At 42.5% G+C, this 14580-nt stretch overlaps 2 protein-coding genes across 9 annotated transcripts in view; both read left to right on the top strand.

Moving 5' to 3' along the window:
• The first annotated feature begins 82 nt into the window (after window positions 1-82).
• usp38 (ubiquitin specific peptidase 38) lies at window positions 83-7926 on the top strand. 3 transcript variants are annotated; one of them, XM_037471172.2, is made up of 12 exons: window positions 83-602; window positions 1501-1561; window positions 1646-2336; window positions 3359-3494; window positions 3593-3722; window positions 3849-3950; window positions 4318-4476; window positions 4557-4750; window positions 4841-4934; window positions 5093-5199; window positions 5541-6870; window positions 7337-7926. In XM_037471172.2, the coding sequence occupies exons 3-12, from the start codon at window positions 1655-1657 to the stop codon at window positions 7499-7501; spliced, it is 3099 nt and encodes a 1032-aa protein (XP_037327069.1). In that variant the 5' UTR covers window positions 83-602; window positions 1501-1561; window positions 1646-1654; the 3' UTR covers window positions 7502-7926. The 3 variants fall into 3 exon arrangements, with proteins under 3 accessions (XP_037327069.1, XP_037327067.1, XP_037327068.1); XM_037471170.2 differs by having other exon boundaries at window positions 83-727; XM_037471171.2 differs by lacking the exon at window positions 1501-1561 and having other exon boundaries at window positions 83-727.
• Window positions 7927-10620: 2694 nt separating this feature from the next.
• Window positions 10621-14580, top strand: part of gab1 (GRB2-associated binding protein 1) — a 39648-nt gene continuing 35688 nt past the window's right edge. For 2 of the 6 annotated variants that reach the window (XM_037471308.2, XM_037471315.2), the window contains exons 1-2: window positions 10621-11136; window positions 11277-11433. In XM_037471308.2, coding sequence (XP_037327205.1) covers window positions 11362-11433 — 72 coding nt within the window. In that variant the 5' untranslated portion in view covers window positions 10621-11136; window positions 11277-11361. The remainder of the gene's footprint in view (window positions 11137-11276; window positions 11434-14580) is intronic. The other 4 variants (XM_037471307.2, XM_037471305.2, XM_037471306.2 and 1 more) reach the window with 4 other exon arrangements.

The following is a 14580-nucleotide window of genomic DNA, read 5'->3' as shown; positions in this document are numbered from 1 at the left end:
AGATTTGGTTTTGACTCAACTGTATTTCCGGAAACATTGAATAAAATAAAACAAACCTAAATACAACACAATTAATATATATGTATTTGTCCTATTGTTTGAAAAAAAGTATCGCCCGTGCTGTGGTGCATTTAGTGTCTGTTATCTTTTGTTTTGACTCGGATAATTTCTTGTCATTTGTTGTCCAATTTACTGTTTGTCTTTACTGTGAAACTTAAAAAGATCCCAATATATTATACATTCTAAATGATCGTACACTGTTGTATTGTGTTTATCAAGTCCTCTTACTTGGCAATAAACCGTTTCTGAATTCGGAATATTATAATAGGCCATTTATTTTCGACCAAAATCCACGTTCGCCGTTCAAAGTGGAGGTGGACTTGGTGTTTGAAAGCAGCATATTAACTGTTGTGCTCACATATCATATAGTAATATTACAAAAATGCGTGAGTCATGTTGAAAAACATTTTTTTACGGGAAACCATTCATGATTGTAGCTCTCAAAATTCACCAACTTCTTTACAGGCAGTGTTAAGACAAAAATGACTTCACACAAGGGTCCTGCTAACATCTCTGTCCATGGCAATGACGTCGATGGAAGGGTAATCAGCTGATTCGAAGCGAACGAATTAACCAAAATATTATAGTTTCATCAGTCAAAAGTCGGTCCACATCCACCGACAACTGAAGATATTCGGTTCGGACATTGTTGACATGGTTTATTTGGGTAAGCGACGATGGTAATGATTCGGTATCACGAAATTACACGACCGTATTTATGCTAAGTCAGAGGCACCTAACGTTACCCAGCGAGCCTGTAGGCCTGTTGGGTTGCTTTGTTCGTTTTTGTGTTGCTGTCGAGGGACTTTAGTAATCACCGTCGCTTACGGGCGGCATAACGAGCCCCGGTAGTTTACCTGTAACTGTTAGAGCCGTATTTGAACTGCCGGGCGCCAAGAAACCGCCATTGTCGTTAGAGCTAGCGTTAGCATGCTAGCCGCCTGTAGCCGCAGGAGGAGCACAGATAGCGGCTTGTCGCTGCGCTCCCGACGCGGCGAGAAAACACCAGATGTGAAGTTATCTTTTTGCGGCTACAACGTTAATGGTTTCAGTGTTACGCCGAATTGCTAAAGGATTATGTAATGCGAACGTAACAAAATAAAGGAAAAATACTACACCAACAAAAAACATGTTCGCTACCTGTCTAAAGAGAACATTGTGAGCAATATTTAAAAAAAATATATATTGTGATTGATTACACATAAATATTAGTAATTTGATTAAATGTCACACCAAAAAAAGGAAAAATACAACGAGTTCAACGAATGTTTTTTCCTCGATAGTCACATCCCGGTTAAGTGTACAAGCTCATTGTTTCAGTTGCAACACACAGTCCGTAAGCGAGTCTCCGTTTACAATATCGGGACTCTCAAACTGAAGCACCTAGCCGGAAGTCAGCCATTGTTCATTTTTGTTTTTTACATCTGTCCTTTTACACAGGGTCATATGAAAATATTCTCTGTGAAAAAAAGCCGATCTTGAATTGGACAGGACTCTTTTGGTATGTAAAGTCAGAAGATAGTGCAAACGGTGGTATTACATGTGTATGTGTCACCTCATTTCTTTCCTCATTTGCCTTCTGCAGATTGTCATCATGGACAAGATTTTGGAGGGTCTTGTAAGCTCAGATCACTCTGTTCCAGTAAAGAGGGCCATTGTGAAGAAGGTAGTGGAAGCAGCGGAAAAAGAAGTGACGGAGGAGCAGTGTCAGGCATTGTTTACCCTTACCACCCGCCTCATCTTGCTTGGTGAAGATGCATTTCAGAAGCAGATCGGCTACCAGGTTTTGGAAGCCTACGCCCGTTACCATCGCCCGGAGTTTGAGCGCTTCTTCAGTAAAGACTTTGTCCTCGGCCTTCTCCAGCAGGGCTATGGCCAGCTGGACCGCAAAGACCCGGCCACAATAGACTACATTCACTGCTGCCTGCGGCTGGTCATCAGCTGCCCCTCTGTGCTTGAGATCTTCAGCGTGATTCAGGTGGAGGTTTTAAGGATGGTGTGTGAACGCCCAGAGCCAGCTCTTTGTGCCCACCTGAGCACTGTGCTGTCAGACTTTGTGCAGTGCATCCCAAGGGACAAGTCTGGTGTCTTGTTCTGCCAGCAGCTAGTGAGGACCATCAGCTACTTCCACTGCTTTGCCAGCCAAGAACGGGAGCTGAGAGAGTATGTAGGTCAGGTGACGAAGGTCAGCACACTGCTGCAAAACATCTGGAAGGCGGATCCAGCTACACTGCTTCCCTCACTGCAGGAAGTGTTCTCAATTATTTCTTCCACAGGTAAGACTTCTTCTGGCCATCCTTTCTTTCTTCCAAAACCTTTTATAATACAAAACAACCACTGTTTTCTGTAGGATAGGTTTAGGGACACAAGTAGGTACAGATGTTCTTTTATTTATATATTTATACATGTCTGTATACCAATAATGATATAAATAGTACTTGCATTTACAGCATGGGTCCATGACGTGGAACTCTCTCTTAATAAATCTTTGCAGTAACACCTGAGTTGTTCATTTTAGGGGCTCTGCCAAAAGTCGCCTTTGGTCCTGTGGCTTGATTCCCCCTTTTGATTAGGTTGGCTAGTGTTCATCGATTCAGTATTATTGGCACTGATTATTTTCATTGTTCAAGGTAGTGGCCTCACTTTACACTGCGTTGCCTGGATAAATTCTTATAGCAAAGAGCCTTCTAATCCACAAGGTGTGCATTTTTGTCAAGGGTAAATATTGAAGCTTTAGCTCTGACTGTGTCGTTGAGTTCAGAATACTAATGTAGGGAGCGGCACGAAATAACACAGCACGCAGCAGTTTCATTTATATAGACATGCTGACGGCATTCGTCAGTGAGCGGTGCACGCAGACCAGCTCAGGGGTTAAAAGGTCAAGGCCTTGTTTTCTGTTGCATTGTTTTCTTCTAAAAGGCAGCTGTGAAAATCCCGTCCCAACAACAAATCACAACAATTCCTCTTCCCATATATTACACAGAGACTGAAATACAAATGATCAAAGGAAAGCTGTGATTCAGGATATATTTCAGTATAGTCTGTATTATATATATCATACCTGCTCAATATCAGCAAAGACTTTGTATCGAATGGGAAGACAAATTGAATATTTATTGGGAGCTAAAACCGTGACCAAAAAAAAATCACATTAGCAAAACGATTACAAGTGTAAGAAATCACTGGAAATGCACGTTCCATTTTTACATCACCACCACTACTACTCTCGACTGAAAAAAGAAAGGATGATGATGATGTGTCGTCATGCACCATTTCTACTGTGATTGATCCTTGGCAGACCCCTCCTTTGACCCCTCCATTGCTCTGGCCAGCCTGGTGCAGCACATCCCGGTCCAGATGATCACCGTGCTCATCAAGAGTCTCACCACAGACCACAATGTCAAAGATGCTAGCATGACTAAAGCACTCTGCAGGTTAATGATCACGTCTAATCGTCCAAGGTCAATATTGCCATAACTTACCTCCATGTTTGCAAATTATTTTCATTCTATATATACTTATTTCTGTCTAGGATGATTGACTGGCTTTCTTGGCCTCTGGCCCAACATGTTGATACCTGGGTCATTGCTCTGCTGAAGGGACTGGCTGCCGTTCAGAAGTTCACTATCCTCATAGACGTCACTCTGCTTAAAATTGAACTGGTTTGTACTGGGAACACTTGCAGTAATATTCAAACTGGATTGCAGCACTTTTTTCATTATGTTTAATTACCCAGTGGTTGTATAACGGTATTAATGTAGTAAATGGCTATTTGTTTTTACCTGTAGGTATTCAGTCGTCTGTGGTACCCCATTGTGCGGCAGGGAGCGCTGTCTGTGCTCTCCCACATGCTGCTAAGCTTCCAGCATTCTCCCGAAGCCTTCCATTTGGTATGGGATCCCCTTCCTCCTCACAGCCCATTTCCCTCTCATTCGGCCACTTCATTGGTTTTCTCATTTTCTTCTTTTCTGGCTTAAATCACTTCAAAGCTGCATCAGCTTCTTTTCCCAGAACGTACGGGTCGGCTGCGCTCTCCCACTAATGATGTGTGAAGCACTTAAATGTCGAGAAATGGCCCTTGAGTTGGACAATTGTATTAGCATTTAAAAATGTATACTTTGAAATAGTAATAATATGAACCCTCTGCAGGGTTCCTCATGTACAACTATCCTCTGGCTGCATATTTATTTATATTAGCAGTTTCTACCGTGTTCACGGGGTCCTTAACGTTTTTATCTTCATCCCTCACCGCCCCAGGTTGTCCCACACGTGGTGCATCTCGTCCAGTCTTTGAGGACAGACGGTCTCCACAGCAGCAAAGCATTCTTGCTGCAGTTCACTGAGCTCATTCACTGCATGATGTATCAGTACTCTGGCTTCCCTGACCTCTATGACCACATACTCGAGGCCATCAAGGTAAACAAATGCACTGTATATATCCTCACATTGCATAAATAAAGTGTGCTCTGTCTAATCATTTAAGCGTCTCTTCCCAGGATCTCCCAAAACCAGGGGAAGAGAAGATCAAGCTGGTGTTGAATCAAAGTGCCTGGACGTCCCAATCCAACTCCTTCGCTTCAGGTCCTCTGAGGCTTCTTGGAAAGTCTGAGACTGGCAAGACTGGCCTGGTCAACCTGGGGAACACTTGCTTCCTGAACAGCATCATCCAGACTCTCTTTATGGCGACAGAGTGAGTGGTGAATAGCTATATACTGAAACATAATGACTAAATTATGGACGGTTTGAGTGTAGTTAACCCTTTGTTTATATTTTTTGACAGTTTTCGGCGGCATGTTTTATCGTTGCATCTAAATGGCTCCAACCCGCTAATGAAAAAGCTCCAGCTGCTCTTTGCTTTCCTCGCACACACTCAGGTCAGTGCTGTCTTGTGTAATATATATATATATATATATATATATATATATATATATATATATATATATGAGAGAGAAAGAGACTGAGTACTACTATTCATGACAACAGCAACCGTTGATAACCCAACAACTCTGCGTTGCACGTGTGTCCCCTGCAGAGGGCAGCATATGCCCCCAAAAACTTCTTGGAAGCGTCTCGGCCTCCCTGGTTCAATGTTGGCTCTCAGCAGGACTGTTCGGAGTACCTCCGATTCCTTCTCGACAGGTACGGTGGCGTCGGAATCAGAATTGGATCGTGTGGATTAGAAATAGAAAATCACAAATTGTATGACATGACGCAAAATTATGCACAGCACAGCATTCCTCTGTCACTGAATAAAAAAGCTTTTGCCATTAAGAAAGCTATAAGCATTAAGAATTTTGAGTTTGCATGACTGTGGTTTTCTGATACAAACCACACTTTGTTTAGAACTAGCAGATGTGACTGAGGGGTTTCTGTTGAGAAGGACTAGATCTAGTACTCAAGCAGTGCAGAAAATAAAAATCAATATTGCAGGTGTATTTTTTCCCTCCAATGTTGAGTGCCCCTTGTCTCCTGATCTCAAGGTTACACGAAGAAGAGAAAACACTTCAAGTCCTGGAATCGGTTAAGCCAAAGGTTCCTCCCCCTGTTGACACAAGCAGCAAAGACCCAGAAGCTCAGAATCCTCCGGAGAACTGCGAGAATTCATCTTCGTCTCCTGACGAAATGAAACCCGAGAATGACGGGAGGACTTTGATAGAAAGGACGTTCGGCGGGAAGCTGATCACAGGTATCCGCTGCATGCAGTGCAACTGCATCTCTGAGAAAGAGGAGCCTTTTACAGACCTCTCCTTGGCCTTCTGTCCCTCTGCCTCTCAGGGCAGCTCTGAGCCCGAAGGGCCCATTGAGCAACCCACGGTCCTCTGTCAGGGATCAGTCAATGGCGGCAGTGAAACTCCTGAGGCGAGCTCGGCCAAAGCACCGGCTAGCAATGTCCATTTTGTGCCGGTGACGAATGAGCCTGCTTTGTCCGTGCCTGACTTGGTGAACTACTTCCTGGCTCCCGAGATCCTGGACGAGGAGAATGCCTATTTCTGTGAGAAGTGTAGCTCCCTCCAGCGAGCGGAGAGGACCATGAAAGTGGTGTCGGCACCTGAATACTTGATCCTCACCCTGCTGCGCTTCTCGTATGATGCCAAATGCCATGTCCGGAGGAAGATCTTGGACAACGTCACCATCCCGCCACTCATGAGACTTCCCGTGCACGCCCCTTTAATGCCTACACAATGTTCCTCTTGTACCTCTTCTCCTCTGCAAGTGGATTCTCCGGAGAGCAGCGAGAATCTGGCCAAGAAGCTCAAGCCGTCTCAAAGGGATGAGGAGGAAGAAGAGGCGGAGGGAGCAGTTGGGGCTGAGCAGATGAATAAAGGGGCCGAGATGTCGGTCCAGTCAGTGCCGTATGTCCTCAGCTCGGTGGTGATGCATTCTGGGATGTCGTCGGAGAGCGGTCACTACTACTCTTACGGTCATAACATTAATGGAGCCGACGGAGCACAGCATCCAGCCAACCACTTTGCCCTGGTGGAGGATTTGGAGAATGGCCACCCTGACTGTGGCCTCTCCACCTGCTCGGCTCTCTCAATGCCACCCGAGCGAGGAGTCGCGCTACCTAATAGTGGCCAGGAGGCCAGGGATTGGCTGCTGTTTAACGATAGCAGGGTGACATTCACGTCCTTCCAATCAGTGCAGAACATTACCACTCGCTTCCCCAAGGACACGGCGTATGTGCTCATGTACCGGAAGCAGAACATCAACGGGGCACTGATGGCGAATGGAATGCGATTGAGTGTTGAGCCTCCGCTGCAGAAGGAACTGCTGGATGCTATAATCAAGGACAACAAGCTCTATTTACAGGTATGTGGGGGTGATTAAAAAAAAAAAAAAGACTACTAAATGCTCGCCAAGTGTGAAGTGAGCAAGAATTTAATCTGCTGCTTAAAGTTATTATGAGAGGTCTAAAAGATCCTCTCGGGTAGAGAGAAGCTGAGTGGAAGCCAACTAGACTTTTACAGAAGAATATAGCTTTTCCTTTTTTTTTTTTTTTTTTGTGTGTGTGAACTTTATGCCAAATCTGAACTGTCCTCCTATAAGACATAAGGTGTAATTTCACAAGTCATTGAACTGTAGTGTGCAAAGATGACTTTCTAGTGCGCTTCTTTAAGTGAGTGAAGTAAATCCCCCTCCAGAGGGTGAAGAAGTAATAATGTTGAGTGACGCCGTCCAATTGAACTACATCGATGCTAAACGATCCCGTCGGCATACCTGGTACATTTCAGTCCTAATCTAACGTGCTCTTCTCTTTCCTCCACGCTGCCCATAGGAACAGGAGCTCAATGCTCGGACCCAGGCTCTGCAGGCCCCGTCATCCTCCTGCTCGTTCAGGCCCAACGGTTCAGATGACAATAACCCACCAGGGAGCTGCGGCCCATCTGGTGGAGGGGGTGGGGGCGGGGGCTTCAATACCATTAGTAGGCTGGTCTTCTGAGGGGAAAACCAGACGAATGGCACTAAGAGTCGAGAACTGATCTTACTATAGATGTGACTATAACCTCGTGAAAAGAGCACTGAAATGATCTAACACACACACACAACGTCAGCGCTCATTCTAATACTACAGGTGATTTTGTTCTTTCTAAAAGAAAATTCAATAGAACTTTGATCTCAACGTTGTTATTGTTGATCAACCTTCCAAGTTTGAAAACTTGAGCTAGACAATACTTGGTGCAAATGTATTCTTCTCCCTTAATTGAAATAATAAAAGAATAACAATGATTGTGGATTGCATACGTGGCTCACAAACTTTGTGTAATTTTTCTGATTTGCATGATATTTGGAGCAGTGTGTGTGCTTTGCTGTGTTGTACAGGTTTCATATCCCATGCAATAAATGTACATATGACTTCAAATATAATCATGAAAGTGAAAACTTTTCAAATGTGATTACTACATGTGGGTCATCTGCATGATGCCCCACATTTTCAACAGGAATAGTTAATGCTGACTAATAAGTTGTGTTGAAACATATTTGAAAATAGTTAACAGTTGTACAGCATATTTTAATGTTTTCCTCTGCGTTGATCATTCAGGGAGACTTTTGTGTTCCAGCTTCTTTGATGTGCCTTTTTGATATATTTAATGCAGATTTTTAAAGAGGATTTGTCAGGATACACCTCAGCTGTACTGTGCTAATATTTAAAAAAAAAAAAAAGGGATTTTTTGTATTGTCTACTTAACCCGGCTGATTATTTTAAGTAAAGAGGTGGGCCAATGTTGGGGACTCAACTATAAATTGAATGCCGATCACATAACATGAAATTAGTAAGGAAGACAATTATTAAATACTCAATTGAACTGCAAGACAACATTTCAGATGGTGTATGGTAACCTTGTATTTAATTAATAATCAAACTGAGTCTTATGCTCAAGCGTAGCTCAATGTCTGCATGACTTGTCTTGTTTTCACTGCATGTAATATGATTCCTACAAGAAGCCATCTAAATCTTGCCTTTGATTTGTTTGTGGGATAGTCTTCCACTCTTGGTCATTTGTATTCTTTCTTGCAGTATATACAGACATTTTCAAAACTAGGGCCGGATGTATTCTACATCTTAGTTTGACAAGATAGATTTGCAAATAGTACCTTTTTTATTGAATTTATGCATCAAACTGAAAATGGTTAAATGTTAAACTATGTACTACTCACGTGAACAAATCCACTCTAAAGCCCGCAGCTTTTTATTAACTCTGTTGATAAGTCTCCTCTTTTGCTTTGACAGCAAAATGTTTTCTGCATAAATGGAAGTGAGTAAAAAAGCTGTGTCTGAAAAAGGAACTGGGAAACAACATGCAATCGCTTATTATTCCCTTGGTTCACAAACAACCAACAGGGTGCCATTTATTACTAATTAGCTATTGATTTGGGAAATAAATCGTAAAGGCAAAAAAACCTTTCAACGGTAATTTGGAAAAAATAAAGGAATGATTTTTAACTAACAAGTGTGACACTTTTCACTTATTTATGGTATTATCTATCTTCTGTTTAAATCTGTATCATACACAGATTTTCTCATATCGACAAATGTTATAGGTTATAGTTCTATACAATACACAGTTCACATATTCATTTGGCATGCACTGACTGTAAACCCGGTCTGTTCATCTGCCTTCATTTACAGATGAGTTATGCATTGCACACAAAAACTGTAGATGTACATCACCAAGAGACAATAATGAAGACAGCTTCACAGACACAAATGCACAGCCTCATTTTAACAAAGCATGATGCATCCAGAACAAGCTAATGAACTTGGTAAAAAGGACTGTTTGAGCTAAATATATGGTAGGCTACCCTCATAAGAAATGTAGTATTGTGTCTACATCCTATATTTGCTCCCTATTTATCAATACCACGGCTGTTGAAGAGGTAATGCGCATTGACAAGGTCATCAATCATAGAACAACAACAAACGTCCTTTGGGGGAAGGGTTTACCATTCCGATGGCATTCCAATAGATTCCTCGGATACCACCCTGGGTCTTCAGAGACCAGCCTTTGCTAGTGATTTACACTAGTTGTTGATATTGACCAGATATGGTAAATCAGATCAATATTACACTTGTATAGCAAAACCTTTACTTACTGTTGTGGTGTAGCCTACAAATAGCCTGAGAGATCTATTTTAGAATTTAGTTTAATAAACACATGATGACAAAGGATATAGGATTAGGATTTGTTAACAAGTACAAATAATAAAATATAAAAAGGATATGAATAGGAACACAGAACATAAATGACAAAGGATGACACCCTGGAGTAGGTAGATGAGTACAGTGCCCTTCTTCCTTCTATTCTTCTAACATTATATGACGACTTTTCTCAACGGAATAAATACGCATTATGGATAATGTAGTTTAGACGTGAAATACATCTCTTGGACATGTCGGTTCAGACTCCGGCGGGTCCTTTCTTTGTCTTCTCTGCAATTGTTTGAGTCCACTTTTTGGAATAACCTAGAGGTGCATGTGGCTACATATATCACATCAAAACGCCCTACGGCATATACGCAAAAGCTATTTGTTGCGTATTGGGACTGAACACAATTGATTGATAAACTACATGTCCCACGTTTGAAGCTTTTTAATTTTTACTTCACGCCGCTGCCTCCACATATTGCCCTCTAAAGTAATTAGCCGAGCAGCGCTGCAAAACCGTGACATCCGGTAGTAACTTTCAAAACAAATCCCTCAACGTCTAAGAACTGAGTTAAATAAATGGGTTTTGCGTAGTTTTGCTATGGAAACATAAATATTACCTTCAAGGAAGATCATAATCCACGAGTAAAATTGAATGGCAGTTGTTAAACTGCCGCTTTTACTAACTTAAATATCAAATTTTCACGGCATTGGAAGTTTGGAAAAATCCTTGCACTAACCAACAACTGCTGCTGCCAAATATTAACTAACAAATCCAATACGGCGAATGTGCATGGTGTCAGTTACGTTAAAAATCGGTTGGAAAGAACCGGTCAAAGGGAAGGTTCGTGACAATGCTAAACACTTATTTTGAAATGATCGTCTAACATCCGCCCTGTAGCCGTTAGGCAGCTTGACACCCCCCATGTTCCAGAGGAGGGTGAGTTCAGGGAAAGACGGAGCCACACTGTCAATCGCAATTAAGGAACCATGGGAGGAAACTGGTGAGGAAGCTCGGCGGAACCACAGTGTTTACGGTGAAGATTGTTTTTTTTTTTTAAATATCGCGCAGAAACATTATGCACCGCTACACTGTGGGACTTTTACATCCGATTTCGCCAACTGGGAATCGCGCTACTTTGCCGGGAATAAGCACGAAGCGTTAAATGTAACGTTAACAACACAAAACAACTTAACGACTTTCAGTTGCCTGTGACTCCCCCCCCCTCCCGCCTGCCTTCACAGCCGTCCAGCCTGAGCAAAACACACAAGTCACCGTTGATATTTGTTCAAAAGGCGGTGCCGTGGAGGCTTATATTAAGCCCAAGCCTTGGATATACCCGTGTTTTTGACTCCCAACGCGTGGAAAATCTGGTCTGTGCCTTTCAGAGAACTGCCTTGTCGGCGAGTCGACTTTCGAGGGAGTGACGGTATTTATCCCCCTCTCACCCCTCCCAGAAAAAGAACACCAACATACTTCCCTCGAACTTTTTATATAACAATTTCACCGTTTGAGCTTTGTGCCGACATTGTTTTTTTTTAATCAAAACAAAACGTTTTCTTTCCCCAGGTACAAGAAGACACTCCCAGAAGACAACCCGAAGCCGAGCGGCAATCTCCCCTCCGACTCCAGGGAGGGCACGCAGGGAGCAGATATGAGCGGGGGAGAGGTGGTGTGTTCGGGGTGGCTGAGAAAGTCTCCTCCTGAAAAGAAGTTGAGACGTTACGTAAGTACACTTTGTGTGCCATTTGTTGCGCTGTGGTGAGTGTGTAGTAGGCCTCATCTTGTGGGCTATTGAAAACAAGATTTTTCTGAACCCGAAAGTGTATGTGGGAGTTCTCCTAATCCAGTTTGGCGTGTTTTTTTGTTTTGTTTTAACCCCCCCTGTAAAGTTCGAGCGGTTATACCATTACAGCTTCACATGTACCACGGGTACGAGTTGCTGTTGTCTCGGGTCAAACCCGAGGCGTTCTCTTTGAGCCGGCCTCTTTTATTAACCATTTCATGGTGCCGCACTCCGATCTCAACTGCGAGGGTTTGATTTGCTTGGACCGATACACAATGCATTGATTACCGTGGGAAGCCGAGCTTGTGCAGTCCCACTAAGTACTGCCTGTGTCAAAGGTGGTGGATCAGGGAGGCTCAGCCTGCTTTGCCCTAGGGGGGGGGGGGCCCTTACGGGAAATGAACTTGGTAAACAAACAATATTTATCACTGGTCCAGAACTGCACAATTTTTGACATTCATTACTTTTAAGTTAACAGGCTCATTAACCAACTAATCTTGACACAACGCCTCTTTGACAGAAACGTTAGATAGTTTACTGCATTTATCAGCAGTACCTGCATTCTAAATGTAAATGCTTTGGTTATATTTGACAGACTTTATATAACAATAACTGCAGTTGGAACCTTCTCTTCAAGATATTGCCCAGACCAGACACTTCCAAGCTACATCCTTTCCTTGTAGATTAGTGAATACCTCAGTTATTGATATTTGAATTACAAGACCCGCATATTACGAGGAGGAATGTTCTCGCATAAACCACAGGTCCAAATTGAGTGTCATTCTAAAAGTACTAAAGCTCAAATCCATCCGTTAAGACAGGATTTTCATGAGCATTTTTTCTTGTTAAACAGATTAAAGTCTGATTTAGATATATAAAAAGTCAAAACCTTAGTTAACTTACTAATTATGGACATCTTTCTAGTTTTAGTTTATGCCTTGTTGGGAATTAAAAAAGAAGGAAACTTGGTTTCTCACTTCCTCATCTTTTGAGATGATCTCTGAAAACTGTGTGTCATCTGTCATGACAAATATTTTAGATAAACACTGTAACTGCTCTCTTTTTGGGGGACTTTTCCCCACCAGCCCATTCCCTTTTGTGGGTTGTTGGTAATTTGGTCTATCAACAGGCTTGTGATGCCCAACTCTTTAAATGTCACAACCTTATTCATCAGTCTGAACAATTATCACATTACAAATGGCATTTCTATATGTTGTTTATGGTGAATGCCTGCGCCAACTGGCTCAGACCCTCGCCAAATATTTACCTTTTTTATGATGGCTAAGAAAACATAGCTAGTACATGTATGCATATTGATGTTATGAACTTTTGATGAACTTTTTAATAATGATTCCAGATCAGTCGATTGCAACAGATACCAGATCCAGCTATATGGAGACAGTATTGGTCCGATATCCGATATATCTCTTTTAATATGGTAATTGATCACTGCATAATGTTTAAAGGATCACATTGCCAGCCTCAGCTGATCATGCAGTCAAAGTGACATTTCTTTCACACTAAACCGTTTATCACAAAGATGAATTAAGGCATTTGATCGGTAAGCAGAATAATCCAGGATTTGTGCACTTTACTTTTAATCAGAGTAGAGTGAACTATTTTTAACCTGAACTCAGGTCTGCACGTATGTTATCCAACGTATATTTTTTAAATTGTTATAAAACAGACCAAGTTTTTAACTACCTAGTATAGGGATAGGCATCACATTACAATCGCAGGTGAACATGCCACCACTTTCACAAGTCCCTTCTCCAGCAGTAGCCTGGAAGCCGGAGGCCCCAACTTACCTGTTTTACCACTGAGGGCAAAGTTTGCCGCCGAGGTTCTGCTGCTGATTGGTGGAGCTCAAAGGTGAAAGCGGTTGAGCAGACCATCCTGTGTCTGAGCGGCCCCAAACACCAGGAGCTTTACACCAGCTAGAAAATGTTGCCTCTCTATTTGTTACCGATCCAGTTGGTGTGAGAAGGAAATATTGACCAATCAAATTAGGTTTTTATTGAATCAGTGTTTTACACCCCCTTCCCCCCCCTTTTCCATCCATTCTGATGGACTGATTAAAATCTTAGCTTTTTTTTCTCTGAAACAACTCAATATGTAATAAACAGAATGCCCACTTTATGTCCATAATGTCTCATTCAGGGACAGCTATGATAGTATCTAACCAGAAATTGCGTTTGTAGGATCCTTCCCAGTCAGAGTTTTTCATAACTATCCGCTGCGGTTTTCCATTTCATTGACACTGCATTTTTCCATCTGGTTCTCTTTTTGGATTTGTGATTTCTGTCGAGGTCCATTCATAACCTTCTTCAAAAAGCAGCTTAACGACTAGTATCTTCACGCCAGTGTGCTACCAAAGGGACCTGCAGGGATGAAGTTACCTGGTTGTTTTCAGCATCACTCTGTTTGGTGATAGTGTACGTGTGCTCTTAGCCCATAGCTATTTGGATGGAACGTTATAATGCCTGTAGTCCGTTGGTATGCACCCACTAGAAACGGATAAGGATTATGTTGTACCCTTAATAGGGCCTCAGCGAGGCTGCTTTGACCGGAAGAAGGAAAATATTGAACCCTGAGGGTCCTCGTTTGATGGCTGTAAAGGGAGAGAGAGGATGAACCCCATGCTCGTTTTGAGTCCTCTGCTGGGGGAAAAATGCATTTACAGTTAAAACTACTCTTATTGGAAGCAATTGTCGTTTGCAAAGGGATGAGAAATGTGAGAGGAAAACGAGCCGAAGAGCCATAACTCTCCCACTCCCCACATGCTTGAAGAAACAAACAAACAAACAGGCAATTTGAACAGGATGCAACAGAGGGCTACTTGTGCAGCATCAGCCTCTCAGGCTATCGAGGAATGACTGCACTGTGTACTGGCCACCAGAGCGACTCGGGTCTCCATTTGGAGCGGACGTGCTGCTGTTGTGTGATCGGCCACAGCTTGAAAATGGATTGCATGTGCCATTAATTATTCAAACTCCATTACGAACAAATAGCCATTAAATATTCATATCTGCGCTACTACAATAGTTATCCTTACCGGCCTACTTTTGTCCCAGACACAGACTATCG

This window comes from Pungitius pungitius, chromosome 9 (genome assembly GCF_949316345.1).
Source record: "Pungitius pungitius chromosome 9, fPunPun2.1, whole genome shotgun sequence".
Taxonomy (NCBI): Eukaryota; Metazoa; Chordata; class Actinopteri; order Perciformes; family Gasterosteidae; genus Pungitius; species Pungitius pungitius.
The sequence above is the reverse complement of the archived record's forward strand: the minus strand, read 5'-3'. Positions and strand labels throughout refer to the sequence as shown.

Coding starts and splice junctions, on each gene's coding strand:
- usp38 (XM_037471172.2), top strand. CDS start 1,655: ATGGACAAGATTTTGGAGGGTCTTGTAAGCTCAGATCACTCTGTTCCA. Junction 3,723..3,848: donor CTCTGCTTAAAATTGAACTG/GTTTGTACTGGG, acceptor TTTTACCTGTAG/GTATTCAGTCGTCTGTGGTA. Junction 5,200..5,540: donor CTCCGATTCCTTCTCGACAG/GTACGGTGGCGT, acceptor CCTGATCTCAAG/GTTACACGAAGAAGAGAAAA.